At 41.9% G+C, this 22,505-nt stretch overlaps 2 protein-coding genes across 3 annotated transcripts in view; one reads left to right on the top strand and one right to left on the bottom strand.

Annotated features, from left to right (window-relative positions):
* Nucleotides 1–6,868, bottom strand: part of rtn4rl1b (reticulon 4 receptor-like 1b) — a 383,945-nt gene extending 377,077 nt beyond the window's left edge. The window contains exon 1 of the mRNA XM_061878120.1: nucleotides 6,363–6,868. Within this exon, the coding sequence (XP_061734104.1) occupies nucleotides 6,363–6,375 (13 nt within the window). The 5' untranslated portion in view covers nucleotides 6,376–6,868. The remainder of the gene's footprint in view (nucleotides 1–6,362) is intronic.
* A 279-nt stretch (nucleotides 6,869–7,147) lies between these two features.
* The window catches only part of dph1 (diphthamide biosynthesis 1), a 195,006-nt gene continuing 179,648 nt past the window's right edge, over nucleotides 7,148–22,505 (top strand). Inside the window, exons 1-2 of one of the 2 annotated variants that reach the window (XM_061878121.1) lie at nucleotides 7,148–7,262; nucleotides 11,524–11,673. In XM_061878121.1, the coding sequence (XP_061734105.1) occupies nucleotides 7,211–7,262; nucleotides 11,524–11,673 (202 nt within the window). In that variant the 5' untranslated portion in view covers nucleotides 7,148–7,210. Of the gene's footprint in view, nucleotides 7,263–10,804; nucleotides 10,917–11,523; nucleotides 11,674–22,505 lie in introns of those variants that run through there. The other variant, XM_061878122.1, reaches the window with a different exon arrangement.

The following is a 22,505-nucleotide window of genomic DNA, read 5'->3' as shown; positions in this document are numbered from 1 at the left end:
ACCCAAAGCTCATGACCATAGGTGAGGATGGGAACGTAGATCGACCGGTAAATTGAGAGCTTTGCCTTCCGGCTCAGCTCCTTCTTCACCACAACGGACCGGTACAACGTCCGCATTACTGAAGACGCCGCACCGATCCGCCTGTCGATCTCACGATCCACTCTTCCCTCACTCGTGAACAAGACTCCTAGGTACTTGAACTCCTCCACTTGGGGCAGGGTCTCCTCCCCAACCCGGAGATGGCACTCCACCCTTTTCCGTGCGAGAACCATGGACTCGGACTTGGAGGTACTGATTCTCATTTCGGTCGCTTCACACTCGGCTGCGAACCGATCCAGCGAGAGCTGAGGATCCCGGTCAGATGAAGCCATCAGGACCACATCATCTGCGAAAAGCAGAGACCTAATCCTGCGGTCACCAAACCGGAACCCCTCAACGCCTTGACTGCGCCTAGAAATTCTGTCCATAAAAGTTATGAACAGAATCGGTGACAAAGGACAGCCTTGGCGGAGTCCAACCCTCACTGGAAATGTGTTCGACTTACTGCCGGCAATGCGGACCAAGCTCTGGCACTGATCGTACAGGGAACGGACCGCCACAATAAGACAGTCCGATACCCCATACTCTCTGAGCACTGAGCCTAGTCTGTAAAATCTGCGACACCTCCCTGATTAGTTTATTAGTTTATTAAGGATCCCCATTAGTCTACACCGCAGTGGAGACTATTCTTCCTGGGGTCCAGGCAAAAAACATCACACAACCACAGAACAAACAATTAAAATGCAGTACAACATGATCCAATAAGCTGCTTATCCCATAATCAATAAAATACTCAATGGTCAATAAAAACAGTCATGACATTAGGTACAATCTAAAATAATCTCTTTACGCAATACTTCTGCTTTTAGTTTATTCTTAAAGCCCACTATGCTGGTGTTTGATAGCAGATATTGTGGAAGTCTATTCCAGTAAGTGATTGCCCGATACATTACAGTCTTTTTCAAAACATCACTTTTGGGTATAAGACGGGTGAGAGCACCTCTTTGGGCTAGCCTGATACCGTAGTTGTGACTGTCACCGGCAAGCAAGAGCTGAGAATACAGATATGAGGGTTTATGGTATGTATGGATGTTTTTTAAAAATAGAATCAAACTACAAGCCAGTCTTTCATCAACTTTCATCCATGACAATTCATGATACCGAAGTACATGTCAAACTACTTCCTTAACAAGGCTGTGGGAACACAGACTGTGGCGATTTATGAACTATATCGCAAGATGGATCTCATCATGGAGAAGTTTTCTGAAAAGGAACATTGAATTGAATTTGAGAGAGCCAGCATGGACTGAGAACAGACAAGCCATTGTTTTGTCTGTTTGCGAAAAAGAAACATCCTAATCGACGATTTGACTCCCTCGAATGGCCTTGACGCTAAGACCAGGCTGTTCTGAAAAACACCCCCGAGGACGCTTTTGACCTCCCTCCCTTCTCAATGACACCTGGAGTTGAACTTTTTCAGATCGGCCTCAGTCTACAAAAACATTACACCATCACACCCAAAATAATTGGGCATACATGCACACATCTCCCCTCTCTCACCCCACGCCTTCACCACCGCTTGTTTTTCCCCTCGGGGCCTTCCAGGGCTTCAATGTATATACTCTGATGATGATTGACTGTATTATGCTGATAATATATATTTGTACCAGGAATTGATTAACATGGACCCCGACTTAGACCAGTTGAAAAACTTATTGGGGTGTTACCATGTCTGTATCTTTCATTGTGTAGAATTGTGTATCTGTCAGCGTGTGTGTAAACATCCAATCTGTCACGCCTATGGTTCATGTTTTGTTTTGGTCATGCTATGTTTAGTTTTTTTGGGGGGGATATTTTAGTTCTGTTTTGCATTTCCTTGTTTGTCTTACCATGCCAACTGATTTAGTTTTCTGTCATGTCTGATCATGAGTTTTGTATGGCCATATTACCCTGAGCATCCCCAATCTGATCTGTTCTCAAAGCTTAACAGTGTCTGGCCTGGTTAGTACTTGGATGGGAGACTGCCTAGGAATACCAGGTGCTTTTGACCCTTTGGACTCTAAGTTCGTTTTTTTTTTCACTCCGTTTTGTTACCACGACAACCAATCAGTTCACCTGTCTTGTCTCACACCTGTTTTTACTTATCATGTTCATTATTTAAGCCACAGTTACCAGTTAGTCAGGCTGGCAACAGCACCTCAGTCCCGCCCTTGATTATCTGCTTCATGCCTTGCAATGCTGTCCATTTTGTCCACGTACGTTTTTGTTATTCATGCCACTGCGCAAGTGTTTTTGTTTCATGTTTGTAGTTTATAGCCTTTGTGCTAGTCTTTTGTTTCATAGCCCAGTTTTTTTGTACCGCCGTTGTGCGCGCTTTTTGTTGGTTCCTGTTTTTAGTTTTAGTGTTAAAATAAAGATGTACCTTCCTTCACGCCGTTTCCACTCCATTCGCTTTGCACCTCGGGAAAACAACCCAAGACCAAGTCCAAGCTTGACACAATCAAATTAGATCCACGTTTTTTTTCAGCAAGGCTTGTTCTGGGTTGTTCACTAAGAACCATCCATCCAATCATTTTCTACCGCTTGTCCCTTTGGGGTGTGGCGGGAGGTCGCTGGAGCCTATCTCAGCTGAATTGGAGTGGAAGGCGGGGTACACCCTGGATAAGTCGCCACCTCATCGCAGGGCCAACACAGATAGACAGACAACATTCACACTCACATTCACACACTAGGGACCATTTAGTGTTGCCAATCAACCTATCCCCAGGTGCATGTCTTTGGAGGTGGGAGGGGCCTATCCCCAGGTGCATGTCTTTGGAGGTGGGAGGGGCTTAACCCCAGGTGCATGCCTTTGGAAGTGGAAGGAAGCCGAAGTAATTGGAGGGAACCCTGGCAGTCACGGTGGAGAACAAGAAAACTCCACACAGAAAGATCCCGAGCCCGGGATTGAACCCCGGAATATTCAGGACCTTTGTATTGTGAGGCAGATGCACTAACCCCTCTCCCACCGTGCTGCCCCACTAAGAACCAATGTGAACCAAATGCTTCCTGGCAAACAGTGCAGAACAGGTCGTCAGCTAATACTCTCCTATTGCTCAAATCAGTAACCGGTAGTACAACTCCTGCTTTTCTCATGGCCCAAATAGTTTACAGTAGCACCTTACATAGTTAGGGGCATTTTGTACTCCCTCCTTCCAGGGAAGAAAGCTTTGCGGGAATCTTTTATTTTTAGATCTCTTTCGCTATGGAATAACCAGCCTTGAATTCTCACCAGAATTGAAAGTAAACAGGTTTTTAAAAGGAAATCAATTTTTTTATCTGAGTTTGTAAATTTTTTTGCTTGTTGATGATTTTTGCAAACTCTCGGTGTAAGCTACAGGCTGGTTCTAATACTAATCCAATATCAAAACGGGGGGCCAGAGATCATTCATTCGCGGGCCAGATCTGGACGGTGGGCCTTGACTTTGATACCACTGTTGTAGCCCGATCTTGTACCAGTTGTTGCTTAGGTGGTGTTATTTCTAGTGGTCTTTACGTGATAGGTAGATAGATAGATAGATAGATAGATAGATAGATAGATAGATAGATAGATAGATAGATAGATAGATAGATAGATAGATAGATAGATAGATAGATAGATGGATGGATGGATGGATGGATGGATGGATGGATAGATAGATAGATAGATAGATAGATAGATAGATAGATAGATAGATAGATAGATAGATAGATAGATAGATAGATAGATAGATAGATAGATAGATAGATAGATAGTCAAAGCAGTCAAAGCATTTTTGCCAACAAAAACAAAAAAAAAGTTACACAACTGGCGCGTATTTTTTTTTTTTGCTGCAGAAACTTTTTATTAATGCTTTGGGCTTTTCCCGCTACCTCATATCAGGTGCAAAGAGGTCTCAGCCGTTCATATCGTGCGTGGCCAGCGGTGAATAACCTTGTGAACCGCCCCGGCTATTGGAAGTCTGACCACCACGCACAAACTACAAAAATAACAACAACACTGTACTGTTACAGCAGTACAATAATAATAATAACACTGTATTGTTATGGCAGTACAATAACAACAACAATGTACTTTTACAGCAGTACAATAATAACAACACTGTACTGTTACAGCAGTACAATAATAACAACAGTGTACTGTTACAGCAGTACAATAACAACAACACAGCACTGTTACAGCAGTACAATAACAACACTGGACTGATACAGCAGTAATATAATAACACTGTACTGTTACAGCAGTACAATAACAACAACACTGTACTGTTACAGCAGTCCAATAATAATAATACCACTGTACTGTTATGGCAGTACAATAATAACAACAGTGTACTGTTACGGCAGTACAATAACAACAACAATGTACTGTTACGGCAGTAGAATAACAACAACACTGTACGGTTACAGCAGTATGCAAACAACAACATTGTACTGTTACAGCAGTACAATAACAACAACACTGTACTGTTACAGCAGTACAATAACAACACTGCACTGTTACAGCAGGACAATAACAACACTGTATTGTTACAGCAGTACAAACATAATACTGTACTGTTACAGCAGTTCAACAACAACAGCACTGTACTGTTACAGCAGTACAATAACAGCACCACTGTTTTGTTACGGCAGTACAATAACAACACTGTACTGTTACAGCAGTACAATAACAACAATGTACTGTTACAGCAGTACAATAACAACAATGTACTGTTACAGCAGTACAATAACAGCACCACTGTTTTGTTACAGCAGTACAATAACAACACTGTACTGTTACAGCAGTACAATAAAAACACTGTACTGTTACAGCAGTACAATAACAACACTGTACTGTTACAGCAGTACAAAAATAACACTGTACTGTTACAGCAGTACAATAACAACACTGTACTGTTACAGCAATACAATAACAACACTGTACTGTTACAGCAGTACAATAACAGCACTGTGCTGTTACAGCAGTATAATAACAACACTGTACTGTTACAGCAGTACAATAACAGCACTGTGCTGTTACAGCAGTATAATAACAACACTGTACTGTTACAGCAATACAATAACAACACTGTACTGTTACAGCAGTACAATAACACCCCTGTGCTGTTACAGCAGTACAAAAACAACACTGTACTGTTACAGCAGTACAATAACAACACTGTGCTGTTACAGCAGTACAAAAACAACACTGTACTGTTACAGCAGTACACTAACAACACTGTACTGTTACAGCAGTACACTAACAACACTGTACTGTTACAGCAGTACACTAACAACACTGTACTGTTACAGCAGTACAATAATAGCACTGTGCTGTTACAGCAGTACAATAACAACAATGTACTGTTACAGCAGTACAATAACAGCACCACTGTTTTGTTACAGCAGTACAATAACAACACTGTACTGTTACAGCAGTACAATAAAAACACTGTACTGTTACAGCAGTACAATAACAACACTGTACTGTTACAGCAGTACAAAAATAACACTGTACTGTTACAGCAGTACAATAACAACACTGTACTGTTACAGCAATACAATAACAACACTGTACTGTTACAGCAGTACAATAACAGCACTGTGCTGTTACAGCAGTATAATAACAACACTGTACTGTTACAGCAGTACAATAACAGCACTGTGCTGTTACAGCAGTATAATAACAACACTGTACTGTTACAGCAATACAATAACAACACTGTACTGTTACAGCAGTACAATAACACCCCTGTGCTGTTACAGCAGTACAAAAACAACACTGTACTGTTACAGCAGTACAATAACAACACTGTGCTGTTACAGCAGTACAAAAACAACACTGTACTGTTACAGCAGTACACTAACAACACTGTACTGTTACAGCAGTACACTAACAACACTGTACTGTTACAGCAGTACACTAACAACACTGTACTGTTACAGCAGTACAATAATAGCACTGTGCTGTTACAGCAATACACTAACAACACTGTACTGTTACAGCAGTACAGTAACAACAACACTGCACTGTTACAGCAGTACAGTAACAACAACACTGTACTGTTACAGCAGTAATTCAGCAAGGTGCAGTGCAAAGACAGACAGTCAGATTACCTGAGGAACAAGTCATAGACCACAGTGCAGACTCACCTATGCTTGCACACACACGCGCACACGCACGCGCGCACGCACACACACACACAGGCAGCTCTTGCAAATGTTGACGCATTGCATGAATGAATGCATGTGCTAACCAGGACGACCACGCAGAAATAAACCCACAGCACGATCGCCAGCATTGAAAGTTAAATCTCACTTACCGCTTTTGAACATTTTGCCGGACTTAGGTGCGTTTCTTCCTCGGTCTTGTGAGAAGCATCGATCCAAATATTCCAGACTTTAAAAACCTTGCGGGAAGTTGATCCGGGCGCCTCTCGGACGTGTAATGTCACTCAGTCGTCCCCGTGTCCATGGAGCCTCGGAGGGGGTTTTAAGATTGTGACTACAATCGATGCATCCCATCGGTCCGCAGCAATGACGATAACTCCAGAGTTGGGTGAAGATAGTCCGGTGATGGTGAACTGTATAAAACGCCAAAATTTCCAATCGTCCTACGTAACGGTCAGAGTTGCTCTAATCACCTCGCCATCAGCGATCTAATTGTTATAAGTTATTGCAGCCTTAAAATTAGACTTTTGTCCGGTAATAGCTCACATGTAGACGTCTCTCGCTCCTCAGCGAGACGATGCGCGGAAGGAGGGAGAAAGTGATGCTGAGCCGCCTCTCCGCAGCCTCCTCATCCTCCTCATCCTCCTCATCCTCCTCATCCTCCCGCCTCAGCCTCAGTGGAGACTGGCAAGGCAGACACATTGTCACAATAATACACCGCACCATATTCCAACTTTTGCAAGAGAATAACACGCCAAATGATGGAAATAAAAACGATTTCTGGTCACTATTAATTTAAGGTATTTATTGCAATGTTTTCTAAATTTAACTTTTTTTTTTTACCAGCAATATTAAAATGATTTTTTATTTCGTGACTAAAATGATTTAAATGTATAAATAAACTACATTTTCGGCATCGGCGCTCGACTTCAACAATCCGGCACTCTTGCATCGACTGCTCTGGCCTGGGCCGGTCACGTGTTGAAGGCGGGGAAACAAGATGGAGGCGCCGGCCCAGGAAGTGCAGCTCGCCGCCGTCAAAAAGCCTGCAGGTAAACTTTCACTACTTTACTTTTTATAACTTAGAACACCTTTTCAATCCTTTAAACAACATATGACACACCTGACACTGATATCTTCACCGGCGCCCTGAACCTGGCGTGAGTCCCAGCAGCATCGTGGACGTCATAGTGGGACGCACATGTAAACAAAGTCTATATTGGAACATCCATCCATTTCTACCGCTTGTCCCTTTTGGGATCGCGAGGGGGTGTTGGAGCCTATCTAAGCTACAATCGGGCGGAAGGCGGCGTACACCCTGGACAAGTTGCCACCTCATCGCAGGGCCAACACGGATTGATTGATTGATTGATTGATTGATTGATTGATTGATTGGAACTTGTATGAGTAGATTGCACAGTACAGTACATATTCTGTACAATTGACCACTAAATGGTAACAACCCAATACGTTTTTCCACTTATTTAAGTCAAGTCCATGTTAATCAATGCATGGTAGAGTGAGTATGTAAGTGTCTATATTAGCCTACTATCAAAATTACTTTAAATGTCTTATAGAAGTGTTATAATGAAGGCAACACATGGTGTAAGTGTCTATATTAGCCTACTATCAAAATGACTTTAAAAGTCTTATATAAGTGTTATAATGAAGACAACACATGATGTAAGTGTCTATAATAGCCTACAATGAAAATGACTTTAAAAGTATTATATAAGTGATATAATGAAGGCAACACATGAGGTAAGTGTCTATATTAGCCTACTATGAAAATGACTTTAAAAGTCTTATATAAGTGTTATAATGAAGGCAACACATGATGTAAGTATCTATAATAGCCTACTATGAAAATGACTTTAAAAGTATTATATAAGTGTTATAATGAAGGCAACACATGAAGTAAGTGTCTATAATTGCCTACTATGAAAATGACTTTAAAAGTATTATATAAGTGGTATAATGAAGGAAACACATGGTGTAAGTGTCTATATTAGCCTACTATCAAAACAACTTTAAAAGTCTTATATAAGTGTTATAATGAAGGCAACACATGATGTGTCTATATTAGCCTACTATCAAAATGACTTTAAAAGTCTTATATAAGTGTTATAATGAAGACAACACATGATGTAAGTGTCTATAATAGCCTACTATGAAAATGACTTTAAAAGTATTATATAAGTGTTATAATTAAGACAACACATGGTGTAAGTGTCTATATTAGCCTACTATCAAAATGACTTTAAAAGTCTTATATACGTGTTATAATGAAGACAACACATGATGTGTCTATATTAGCCTACTATCAAAATGACTTTAAAAGTCTTATATAAGTGTTATAATGAAGGCAACACATGATGTAAGTGTTTATATTAGCCTACTATCAAAATGACTTTAAAAGTATTATATTAGTGATATAATGAAGGCAACACATGGTGTAAGTGTCTATATTAGCCTACTATCAAAATGACTTTAAAAGTCTTATATAAGTGTTATAATGAAGACAACACATGATGTAAGTGTCTATAATAGCCTACAATGAAAATGACTTTAAAAGTATTATATAAGTGATATAATGAAGGCAACACATTGTGTAAGTGTCTATAATAGCCTACTATGAAAATGACTTTAAAAGTCTTATATACGTGTTATAATGAAGACAACACATGATGTAAGTGTCTATATTAGCCTACTATCAAAATGACTTTAAAAGTCTTATATAAGTGTTATAATGAAGGCAACACATGATGTAAGTGTCTATAATAGCCTACTATGAAAATGACTTTAAAAGTATTATATAAGTGATATAATGAAGGCAACACATGGTGTAAGTGTCTATATTAGCCTACTATCAAAATGACTTTAAAAGTATTATATAAGTGATATAATGAAGGCAACACATTGTGTAAGTGTCTATAATAGCCTACTATGAAAATGACTTTAAAAGTATTATATAAGTGTTATAATGAAGGCAACACATGGTGTAAGTGTCTATATTAGCCTACTATCAAAATGACTTTAAAAGTCTTATATAAGTGTTATAATGAAGACAACACATGATGTAAGTGTCTATATTAGCCTACTATCAAAATGACTTTAAAAGTCTTATATAAGTGTTATAATGAAGGCAACACATGATGTAAGTGTCTATAATAGCCTACTATGAAAATGACTTTAAACGTATTATATAAGTGATATAATGAAGGCAACACATGGTGTAAGTGTCTATATTAGCCTACTATCAAAATGACTTTAAAAGTCCTATATAAGTGTTATAATGAAGGCAACACATGATGTAAGTGTCTATAATAGCCTACTATGAAAATGACTTTAAAAGTATTATATAAGTGTTATAATGAAGGCAACACATGATGTAAGTATCTATAATAGCCTACTATGAAAATTACTTTAAAAGTATTATATAAGTGTTATAATGAAGGCAACACATGATGTAAGTGTCTATATTAGCCTACTATCAAAATGACTTTAAAAGTATTATATAAGTTGTATAATGAAGGCAACACATGGTGTAAGTGTCTATATTAGCCTACTATCAAAATGACTTTATAAGTATTATATAAGTGTTATAATGAAGACAACACATGATGTAAGTGTCTATAATAGCCTACTATGAAAATGACTTTAAAAGTATTATATAAGTGATATAATGAAGGCAACACATGATGTAAGTGTCTATATTAGCTATATTAGCCTATTATCAAATTTACTTTAAAAGTATTATATAAGTGTTATAATGAAGGCAACACATGATGTAAGTGTCTATATTAGCCTACTATCAAAATGACTTTAAAATATTATATAAGTGTTATAATGAAGGCAACACATGATGTAAGTGTCTATATTAGCCTACTATCAAAATTACTTTAAAAGTCTTATATAAGTGTTATAATGAAGACAACACATGATGTAAGTGTCTATAATAGCCTACTATGAAAATTACTTTAAAAATATTATATAAGTGATATAATGAAGGCAACACATGATGTAAGTGTCGATATTAGCTATATTAGCTTACTATCAAAATTACTTTAAAAGCCTTATATAAGTGTTATAATGAAGACAACACATGGCTTAAGTGTCTGTTTTAGCTATGTTAGCCTACTATCAAAATGACTTTAAAAGCCTAATATAAGTGTTATAATGAAGGCAACACATCATGTGTCTATATTAGCCTACTATCGAAATTAATTTAAAAGTCTTTTATAATTGTTATAATGAAGGCAACACATGAGGTAAGTGTCTATATTAGCTATATTAGCCTACTATGTAAATGACTTTAAAAGTCTTACGTAAGTGTTGTAATGAAAGCAACAAATGACAACAAATGACTTTAAAAGTCTTATATACGTGTTAAAATTAAGTCAACACATTATGTAAGTGTCTATATTAGCTATATTGGCCTACTGTCACGCCTTTAAATCTGGTTTTATGTTTGATCATGTTTTGTTTTGTTTTCTGGACTCTTGTTCTGTTTGTTCACTCCCTGGTTTGTTTTTGTTACGCCCCAATCATCAGCCTCTCACACCTGTTTCTAGTTACCACGGCCACTATTTACGTCACTTGCTTTCTGTTTACCGTTCTGGGATTTTTGCATTCTGCCTCATGCCTGCATTTCTCGTACCAACCGTCATGCCTTGCCACGCTGCTAAACCTTTGGACCACGCCATGTAAGATCCGTGTATTTCTTCGCCTAAGTGCAACTTTTTAGTTTATCGAGTATCTTTGTTAGCATCTTTTGTTTATTTGTAGATAGTACTGCCTTTGTGCTGTTATTGTTTGAAGTTTTTAGTATAGATTATTATCCGCCACCGAGCGCGACTTTTGTTTTTCCTGTTTTGTATTTTAGTAATAAAAGCCTCCGCTTGGGATGGTTTCCTGCTGGCTCCGCTGTGAACGGGACTCTCGCTGCTGTGTTGGATCCGCTTTGGACTGGACTCTCGCGACTGGTGTTGGATCCATTATGGATTGAACTTTCACAGTATCATGTTAGACCCGCTCGACATCCATTGCTTTCCTCCTCTCCAAGGTTCTCATAGTCATCATTGTCACCGACGTCCCACTGGGTGTGAGTTTTCCTTGCCCTTATGTGGGCCTACCGAGGATGTCGTAGTGGCTTGTGCAGCCCTTTGAGACACTAGTGATTTAGGGCTACATAAGTAAACATTGATTGATTGATTGATATTCAGCTCTAAAACCTTTTTATAACAATGTTTGGTTTGTGGTTTTGAAGACTTCCTCCATTAATGTGTGTTTGTGTTTTAACTTTGTGTTCAGTGCGAGGGCCTCGACGTGTAGCCAATCAAATCCCTGATGAAATAAGCAATGACGCCGAGTTAAAGGAGGCCATGAAAGTCTTACCTGCAAACTACAACTTTGAGATCCCGAAGACTGTATGGCGAGTGAGACAATCCCAGGCTACACGAGGTAAGCTGTTCTGTCCTCACACTATCCTCATACTCAGGGTATCTTGGGAGTGGACCTTATTCTGATAAAGAAATGACAAGCTTTTGTTTTTTGTTGCTGAGGTTGCTGAGGTAGTTAAAAAGCTCCTCGGTGGCGAGGCCCCAGGGGTGGATGAGGTCCGCCCGGAGTTCCTTAAGGCTCTGGATGCTGTGGGGCTGTCTTGGTTGACAAGACTCTGCCGGACATCGGGGGCGGTACCTCTGGATTGGCAGACCGGGGTGGTGGTCCCTCTCTTTAAGAAGGGGGACCGGAGGGTGTGTTCCAACTATGGTGGGATCACACTCCTCAGCCTTCCCGGTAAGGTTTATTCAGGTGTACTGGAGAGGAGGCTACGCCGGATAGTCGAACCTCGGATTCAGGAGGAACAGTGTGGTTTTCGTCCTGGTCGTGGAACTGTGGACCAGGTCTATACTCTCGGCAGGGTTCTTGAGGGTGCATGGGAGTTTGCCCAACCAGTCTACATGTGCTTTGTGGACTAGGAGAAGGCATTCGACCGTGTCCCTCGGGAAGTCCTGTGGGGAGTGCTCAGAGAGTATGGGGTATCGGACTGTCTTATTATGGCAGTCCGATCCCTGTACGATCAGTGTCAGAGCTTGGTCCGCATTGCTGGCAGTAAGTCGGACACATTTCCAGTGAGGGTTGGACTCCGCCAAGGCTGTCCTTTGTCACCGATTCTGTTCATAACTTTTATGGACAGAATTTCTAGGCGCAGTCAAGGCATTAAGGGGTTCCGGTTTGGTGGCCGCGGGATTAGGTCTCTGCTTTTTGCAGATGATGTGGTCCTGATGGCTTCATCTGGCCGGGATCTTCAGCTCTCACTGGATCGGTTCGCAGCCGAGTGTGAAGCGGCCGGAATGAGAATCAGCACCTCCAAATCCGAGTCCATGGTTCTCTCCCGGAAAAGGGTGGAGTGCCATCTCCGGGTTGGGGAGGAAACCCTGCCCCAAGTGGAGGAGTTCAATTACCTAGGAGTTTTGTTCACGAGTGGGGGAAGAGTGGATCGTGAGATCGACAGGCGGATCGGTGCGGCGTCTTCAGTAATGCGGACGTTGTACTGATCTGTTGTGGTGAAGAAGGAGCTGAGCCGGAAGGCAAAGCTCTCAATTTACCGGTCGATCTACGTTCCCATCCTCACCTATGGTCATGAGCTTTGGGTAATGACTGAAAGGATAAGATCACGGGTACAAGCGGCCGAAATGAGTTTCCTCCGGCGTGTGGTGGGTCTCTCCCTTAGAGATAGGGAGGGAAGCTCTGCCATCCGGGAGGAACTCAAAGTAAAGCCGCTGCTCCTCCACATGGAGAGGAGCCAGATGAGGTGGTTCGGGCATCTGGTCAGGATGCCACCCGAACGCCTCCCGAGGGAGGTGTTTAGGGCACGTCCAACCGGTAGGAGGCCACGGGGAAGACCCAGGACACGTTGGGAAGACTATGTCTCCCGGCTGGCCTGGGAACGCCTCGGGATCCCCCGGGAAGAGATAGACGAACTGGCTGGGGAGAGGGAAGTCTGGGCTTCCCTGCTTAGGCTGCTGCCCCCGCGACCCGACCTCGGATAAGCGGAAGAAGATGAATGGATGGATGGATGGATGGAAGCTTTTGTTTTTGTGTCATTATACCATGATATATGTTCGATGTTTTTTACTCCGACTGTCGAAAAGGAAGTTTTAGAGGTCATTCAGAAAAGCAAGAACAAAACATCACGTGACCTTTATGACCTCGACATGAGGACGGTCCGGAACGTAGCGGAAGAAATCATCAAACAATTCACACACATCTGCAATTTATCTTTTCGACTTGGACAATTTCCTTCACAAATGAAACTCTCAAAAGTCATCCCCATCTTCAAATCCGGAGACAAACACCACTTCACAAATTACCGGCCCGTCTCCTTTCAGCCACAGTTATCAAAAATATCGGAAAAATTATTTGATAATAAACTTTGTGGCTTCATTGAAAAGTACACATTATTATCTGATTGTCAATATGGGTTCCAAAAAAATAGGTCAACTTCATTAGCTTTAATTGATTTAATAGAGAACATTACTAATGGTATTGAGAAGAATACATTTGTTATAGGATTTTTTATTGACCTACAAAAGGTTTTTGATACCATTGAACACAAGTGATAAAGTTGAGGAGTGCTCATCAAACACTTATTTGGAACATCCCACAGGTGTGCAGGCTAATTGGGAACAGGTGGGTGCCATGATTGGGTATAAAAACAGCTTCCCAAAAAATGCTCAGTCTTTCACAAGAAAGGATGGGGCGAGGTACACCCCTTTGTCCACAACTGCGTGAGCAAATAGTCAAACAGTTTAAGAACAACGTTTCTCAAAGTACAATTGCAAGAAATTTAGGGATTTCATCATCTACGGTCCATAATATCATCAAAAGGTTCAGAGAAAATGGAAAAATCACTCCACGTAAGCGGCATGGCCGGAAACCAACATTAAATGACCGTGACCTTTGATCCCTCAGACGGCACTGTATCAAAAACCGACATCAATCTCTAAAGGATATCACCACATGGGCTCAGGAACACTTCAGAGAACCACTGTCACTAAATACAGTTTGTCCCTACATCTGTAAGCGCAAGTTAAAGCTCTACTATGCAAAGCGAAAGCCATTTATCAACAACATCCAGAAACGCAGCCGGCTTCTCTGGGGCTGAGATCATCTAAGATTGACTGATGCTAAGTGGAAAAAGTGTTCTGTGGTCTGACAAGTCCACATTTCAAATTGTTTTTGGAAATATTCGACATCGTATCATCCGGACCAAAGGGGAAGCGAACCATCCAGACTGTTATCGACGCAAAGTTGAAAAGCCAGCATGTGTGATGGTATGGGGGTGCATTAGTGCCCAAGGCATGGGTATTTTACACGTCTGTAAAGGCACCATTAATGCTGAAAGGTACATACACATTTTGGAACAACTTATGCTGCCATCTAGGCGCCATCTTTTTCATGGACGCCCCTGCTTATTTCAGCAAGACAATGACAAGCCACATTCAGCACGTGTTACAACAGTGTGGCTTCGTAATAAAAGACTGCGGGTACTTTCCTGGCCCATCTGCAGCCCAGACCTGTCTTCTATCGAAAATGTGTGGTGCATTATGAAGCGTAAAATACGAGAGCGGAGACCCCGGTCTGTTGAACGACTGAAGCTCTACATAAAACAAAAATGGGAAAGAATACCACTTTCAAAGCTTAAAAAATTAGGTTCCTCAGTTCCCAAATGTTTATTGATCGTTGTTAAAAGAAAAGGTAATGTAACACTGTGGTGAACATGCCCTTTCCCAACTACTTTGGCACGTGTTGCAGCCATGAAATTCTAAGTTAATTATTATTTGCAAAAAAAAAAATAAAGTAAAGTTTTTGAGTTTGAACATCAAATATGTTGTCTTTGTAGTGCATTCAATTGAATATGAGTTGAAAAGGATTTGCAAATCATTGTATTCCGTTTATATTTACCCGCTGCACATGTCGTTCAGAGGTGGGTGGGTGCATCACACATTTTTCCAAATAGAAAATAAACAGCTGTTGGCAGTCTGCATCGGGCGTATAGTATTTGGTGGCCTTTTAATTTTAATAATAGAAAAAGTTAGCTTTGTGCTGTGTTGCAACAAACAAGATGGAAGTAAATCGCCTGTGTTTTCTAGAAATTTTCCATGGCGTTCTCGTTATTTGGATGGTTTAGCTCGCTGCTTCGGCTCTGTTGGGGAGCCAGGATTGAATTTTAAACTCTGGAGTGAGTGGCAATAGAAAACAAAAACTCTGAACCTGCTCAGGAACTGCTGCAGTGGAAAAGGGGCGACGGTGGTATGTTTTTGGAGGTACTTCTAGTAATTAATACTCCGTGGCTGGAAATTGTTTGCTTGTTGATGCTTGTTTTTGTTTCTGTGTTGTGTAGTTATAATTGTATGCTTTTACTTGTAATTGTATTGCGTTCCTGGACCACATGAAGACTAGTGGGTTGTTTGGCAACCAGCTAATGGGGATCCTTAATAAAAAACAAAATCAAATCTTAAGTGAGCAGAAAAAGATGTGCCATCCATTATGTGCCATTGTCTTCATTAAAATGCTAAATATATGCTGATCATCAAAACCCCCACAATACTGGGAGGAGAAAATGCAAATAGCATTATTTATGTGATCCATCAACACTCATCAGTGTTTTGCGAACACTTTGTTTTACTTAGTACACTGCAAAAAGTCAGTGTTCAAAAACAAGAAAAAATATACAAAAAATGAGGGGTATTTTACTTGAACTAAGCAAAATTATCTGCCAATTGAACAAGAAAATTTGGCTTGTCAAGACTTTCCAAATAAAGTGAAAATAGCTAACCTGATGAACACAAAAATACCTTAAAATAAGTATATTCTCATTAATAGCAGGTGCACTTTTCTCGGTAGGAAAAAAAAAATTAGACCTTTTTGCTCGATATGTTGAAAAATATTCTTAAATAAGTAAATGCCAGTGCCATTATCTTGACATCATGATATGCGCTCAGCGTCATGATTTTTTTTTTCATGCTTGAAGTACACGATTGTACTTTAAAAAAATAGATTGACACTTGAGTTTTAATGACACAGCTTTGCAACAGTTGATATTCTAGTTTCATGCATGTTTTACTCCATATAAGTCATAAAATCTCAGCAACAAGCTGTAATATTTTACTAAGATCATTTCGGACCAAAACTCTTAAAACAAGTAAAACACTCTAGCATAAAAGAATTATCTTATCAGACATAAAATAAGAAAATATCACCCTTATTTAAGATATTTCATCTTACTTAGATTTCAGTTTTTGCAGTGTAACTTGCAAACTGACATGGCTGCAGGATTAGTACGTGTGCTGCACAGACACACGATGTACATACTCCGTCACATGCGTACGTTGCAACATATTTGGACAGCCACAAATAAAAAATATTAGAAACACTATTTTAAAGCTGCTAGAGGACTCAAAGGTCCTACTGAAATGAGATGTTCTTATTTAAACGGGGATAGCAGGTCCATTCTATGTGTCATACACGATCATTTCGCGATATTGCCATATTTTTGCTGAAAGGATTTAGTAGAGAACATTGACGATAAAGTTTGCAACTTTTGGTCGCTAATAAAAAAGCCTTGCCTGTACCGGAAGTAGCGGACGATGTGCGCGTGACGTCACGGGTTGTGGAGCTCCTCACATCCTCGCATTGTTTACAATCATGGCCACCAGCAGCGAGAGCGATTCGGACCGAGAAAGTGACAATTTCCCCATTGATTTGAGCGAGGATGAAAGATTCGTGGATGAGGAAAGTCAGAGTGAAGGACTAGAAAAAACAAACACAAAATCCCCCAAAAAAGGCGAGGGCAGTGGGAGCGATTCGGACCAAGAAAGTGACAATTTCCCCATTAATTTGAGCGAGGATGTAAGATTCGTGGATCAATCAATCAATCAATCAATGTTTACTTATATAGCCCTAAATGACTAGTGTCTCAAAGGGCTGCACAAACCACTACGACATCCTCGGTAGGCCCACATAAGGGCAAGGAGAACTCACACCCAGTGGGACATCGGTGACAATAATGACCCAGTGGGACGTCGGTGACAATGATGACTACGAGAACCTTGGAGAGGAGGAAAGCAATGGATGTCGAGCGGGTCTAACATGATACTGTGAACGTTCAATCCACAATGGATCCAACACAGTCGCGAGAGTCCAGTCCAAAGCGGATCCAACACAGCAGCGAGAGTCCCGTTCACAGCGGAGCCAGCAGGAAACCATCCCAAGCGGAGGCGGATCAGCAGCGCAGAGATGTCCCCAGCCGATACACAGGCGAGCAGTACATGGCCACCGGATCGGACCAGACCCCCTCCACAAGGGAGAGTGGGACATAGAAGAAAAAGAAAAGAAACGGCAGATCAACTGGTCTAAAAAGGGAGTCTAATTAAAGGCTAGAGTATACAAATGAGTTTTAAGGTGAGACTTAAATGCTTCTACTGAGGTGGCATCTCGAACTGAGATGAGGAAAGTCAGAGTGAAGGACTAGAAAAAACAAACACAAAACCCCCAAAAAAAGGCGAGGGTAGTGGGAGCGATTCAGATGTTATTAGACACATTTACTAGGATAATTCTGGAAAATCCCTTATAAATGATAAATGGGTTGTACTTGTATAGCGCTTTTCTACCTTCAAGGTACTCAAAGCGCTTTGACACTACTTCCACATTTACCCATTCACACACACATTCACACACTGATGGAGGGAGCTGCCATGCAAGGCGCCAACCAGCACCCATCAGGAGCAAGGGTGAAGTGTCTTGCTCAGGACACAACGGACGTGACGAGGTTGGTTCTAGGTGGGATTTGAACCAGTGACCCTCGGGTTGCGCACGGCCACTCTCCCACTGCGCCACGCCGTCCATTATCTGCTCATTGTGTTACTAGTGTTTTAGTGAGATTATATAATCGTACATGAAAGTCGGAAGGGTGTGGCCACGGGTGTGGTGATCGCCATTGTCTCTGAGGGAAGCAACGTTTCTCGTCGAGGCAAAGCGAAGGCAGCCGTTGGGGCCGGGCTGAGCTTTTTTTTCCCCTCCTCCACGGTGGAAGCATCCCACGTTCAGGATGGGCTGGTCGGAGGAGGCAAGAGAGTCCGCAGCTGCCTCTTTGACAGGTGCACGAGGAACGACGCAAGCTCCGCTCATGTCTACGGTAAGAGCCGACTTATTACTACCATTTTCTCACCGAAACCTGCCAGTTGACATGTGGTAGGGAACCATTTTCGCTTGACCACTCTGTTCCATAGTAAAGCGTCACGTCATGTTTCGGGAATGTAAACAAGGAAAAAACGGCTGTGTTTATGTTGCTAAAGGCAGCTGCAATACACCGCTTCCCACCTACGTCTTTCTTCTTTGACGTCTCCATTATTAATTGAACAAGTTGCAAAAGATTACGCAACACAGATGTCCAGAATACTGTGTAATTATGAGATTAAAGCAGACGATTTATATCTGGGATTGGGCTGGGAAAAAATGTCTGCTACAATCCGTGGCGTCACGCGCACGCGTCATCATACCGCAGCATTTTCAACAGGATACTTCGCGTGAAATTTAAAATTGCAATTTAGGAAACTAAAAAGGCCGTATTGGCATGTGTTGCAATGTTAAGTTTTCATCATTGATATATAAAGTGGTGAAACCGTGATTATAACTGTCAGGTTCAAACATCGATGACATCTATTAAACAAGACAAGAAGCAAGGAAATAAACAGTGACATAATTCAATTCGGCTCAATAGACGAGAAACGTCTAGTCTGTATTCTTGTACAGTTTCAAGATTGTAGGACACCTCTTTTTATTTGGACTTTCCCTGTTTACATAACAACAGCTGTTTTTCTAAAGGTATGTAAACAGCCATCGTTTTCGGTAACATTAACACAAAAGAAAAAAGATGCCTCGGGCTTGGGCTGGTCCTGGATCGAGCTTGGGCAGGTCTTGGATCACAATAGATAACCCCTTCTGTCTCCTCCCATTGTACACAATGGAATTGTTCAAGCCTTTGGCTTGCCGCGACAAAGACAGCCTCTTGTCTGTTCATTGGGAACTCAGAGAAAGGAAAGTTTTTTTTGATAATTTACATACAATTTTTCTGACAATTGTTCAAACTATAATTGAATAGTCACAATGTTTAATCGTTGCATCCCTACTGGAAGAGAAGGTTTGGCAGAGGTCTGCAGTCTTTTAAAACTTTTTCTGGTTCGATTTGTGCCAAACAGTTGTTTTAGAAAGCAACCTGGACCATTTTACCTTGAGAGTAATTTAGATTGTCTTTTTCAGAACTGTTGATGAAAATGCAATTTACCGTCCTCAATGGTGTGACATGCACTTGTGTATTGTAGTCCATGAGAACAGGTCTGACCATGCGTTTCAGTTTTATTCATCCTTTTTCTGAACCTACAATATTTTTTAAAACATTCACACAGCCCCCCCCCAAAAAAAAAAAAATGTGACTAACAAATCACATGTGTCAAAAGACATGAAAAAGAACTAATCAAGACATGGATGGCGCCTGAAGACGGCAAACAAGTGGAAACGGCCATGAAGTGTCTCGAGATCCTTCAAACCGTGAACGTGTTTCCCAGGGAGACTTATGAAACGCTCAGGGATTGCTGCGTTTTCCAAGGTCTTTGCACAACCAAGGCAACCAAAATGATTAGCTCACTTGACAGTTTTATTTGGAAATCGTTATTCCAGCAGTCTCATGTATGTTCCGTCTGTCTTCCTTCCGTCTGTCTGTCCGTCTGTAAATATAAATAATGTATTATTTTGGTTGCTTTCCATTTTTTTTATTCACTTTAATGTTCCATCGGGCAAAGCATGTACGGAAAAGAATGGCTGCAATTATGAAATTGTTTTCATCTCAAAATGTTCATAATTCTATTTGGATATGCGGATAAACCCTTCAGGCCGCGGTGTAGATTTTCTTTGGATTCCCCCCGGCCTGTCGAACGGAAAAATATTTTACATTTAGATTTCCAACAATGGCAGGGCTTCACGGTGGCAGAGGGGTTAGTGCGTCTGCCTCACAATACGAAGGTCCTGCAGTCCTGGGTTCAAATCCAGGCTCGGGATCTTTCTGTGTGGAGTTTGCATGTTCTCCCCGTGAATGCGTGGGTTCCCTCCGGGTACTCCGGCTTCTTCCCACCTCCAAAAGGTGATAAGTTGATTGGCAACACTAAATTGGCCTTAGTGTGTGAATGTGAGTGTGAATGTTGGGTCACCAGGGTCACTGGTTCAAATCCCACCTAATACCAACCTCGTCACGTCCTGAGCAAGACACTTCACCCTTGCTCCTGGTGGGTGCTGGTTGGCGCCTTGCATGGCAGCTCCCTCCATCAGTGTGTGAATGTGTGTGTGAATGGGTGAATGTGGAAGTAGTGTCAAAGCGCTTTGAGTACCTTGAAGGTAGAAAAGCGCTATACAAGTACATTATCATTTATAATGTTGTCTGTCTATCTGTGTTGGCCCTGCGATGAGGTGGCGACTTGTCCAGGGTGTACCCCGCCTTCCGCCCGATTGTAGCTGAGATAGGCACCAGCGCCCCCCCGCGACCCCGAAAGGGAATAAGCGGTAGAAAATGGATGGATGGATGGATGGATTTCCAACAATGGCATTTAGGCATTTGAAGACATTCTCTTAATTCTCTGTGTCTGTTTAAATTTCAATTACTCATGAATCTCACGCGTGCAGAACATTGTGTACTCGCACAAAGTGCGTCGCGTAATTGAGTGCACAGTAAACACTTCTAAATTCTTAATGTGTGCCTGCTGCGCACATGCAAATTATTTCCAGTCTTCACTAAATGGAAGCACAGATGTAGGTAGAAATGTAGTTATGGATTATTGGAAGAGTCACACGGCAACAATTGTAGTATTGTATCGTTTGGTCTTCATGGTAACGACATTCTGGGTGCCCTACAATTATAATAAAAAAAAAAAAAAATGGTTCCAGTTCTCAAAGACCTTTATGAAGAGACAAAATCAGGGAACATGCGTTCCCTCGCTCAGACGCCGGTCCCTGGGGCCCCCCTCTGGAACCAGGCCTGGAGGTGGGGTTCGATGTCTGGTGCTTGGTGGCACAGCGCAAAGAGGCAACATGGGTCCCCCCTCCAATGAGCTCAGAGTGGGCTGGGGCGTAGACAGGGCCCTTGGTGGTCCGATCCTCTGTGGCCCATGGTGGGGTCGGGGTGATCGTCTGGACCGGCATATGTTATGGACGACAAACACAAGTACATTTTATCGATGGCATTTTGAACGCACAGAGATACCGTGATAAGATCCTAAGGCCCATTGTTGTTCCATTCATCCGAGACCATCACCCCATTTTGCAGCGTGACAATGCACGGCCCCACGTTGAAAGGATCTGTACACAATTCATGGAAGATAGATAGATAGGACAGAAAAGTCTTTATTGTCATTGCACAAGTACAACGAAACTTTGTTTTCAGCACAAACCCGTTCAAGATTAGACCAAAAAACAGTGTACTGGGTTACAGAAGATTCTGTTCATAACTTTTATGGACAGAATTTCTAGGCGCAGTCAAGGCGTTGAGGGGTTCCGGTTTGGTAACCGCAGGATTAGGTCTCTGCTTTTTGCAGATGATGTGGTCCTGATGGCTTCATCTGACCGGGATCTTCAGCTCTCGCTGGATCGGTTCGCAGCCGAGTGTGAAGCGACCGGAATGAGAATCAGCACCTCCAAGTCCGAGTCCATGGTTCTCGCCCGGAAAAGGGTGGAATGCCATCTCCGGGTTGGGGAGGAGACCCTGCCCCAAGTGGAGGAATTCAAGTACCTAGGAGTCTTGTTCACGAGTGGGGGAAGAGTGGATCGTGAGATCGACAGGCGGATCGGTGCGGCGTCTTCAGTAATGCGGACGTTGTACCGATCCGTTGTGGTGAAGAAGGAGCTGAGCCGGAAGGCAAAGCTCTCAATTTACCGGTCGATCTACGTTCCCATCCTCACCTATGGTCATGAGCTTTGGGTCATGACCGAAAGGATAAGATCACGGGTACAAGCGGCCGAAATGAGTTTCCTCCGCCGTGTGGCGGGGCTCTCCCTTAGAGATAGGGTGAGAAGCTCTGCCATCCGGGAGGAACTCAAAGTAAAGCCGCTGCTCCTTCACATCGACAGGAGCCAGATGAGGTGGTTCGGGCATCTGGTCAGGATTCCACCCGAACGCCTCCCTAGGGAGGTGTTTAGGGCACGTCCAACCGGTAGGAGGCCACGGGGAAGACCCAGGACACGTT

Source organism: Nerophis ophidion, linkage group LG18 (genome assembly GCF_033978795.1).
Source record: "Nerophis ophidion isolate RoL-2023_Sa linkage group LG18, RoL_Noph_v1.0, whole genome shotgun sequence".
In the NCBI taxonomy this organism is placed as follows: domain Eukaryota; kingdom Metazoa; phylum Chordata; class Actinopteri; order Syngnathiformes; family Syngnathidae; genus Nerophis; species Nerophis ophidion.
This window is presented reverse-complemented; position numbering and strand designations above follow the sequence as displayed.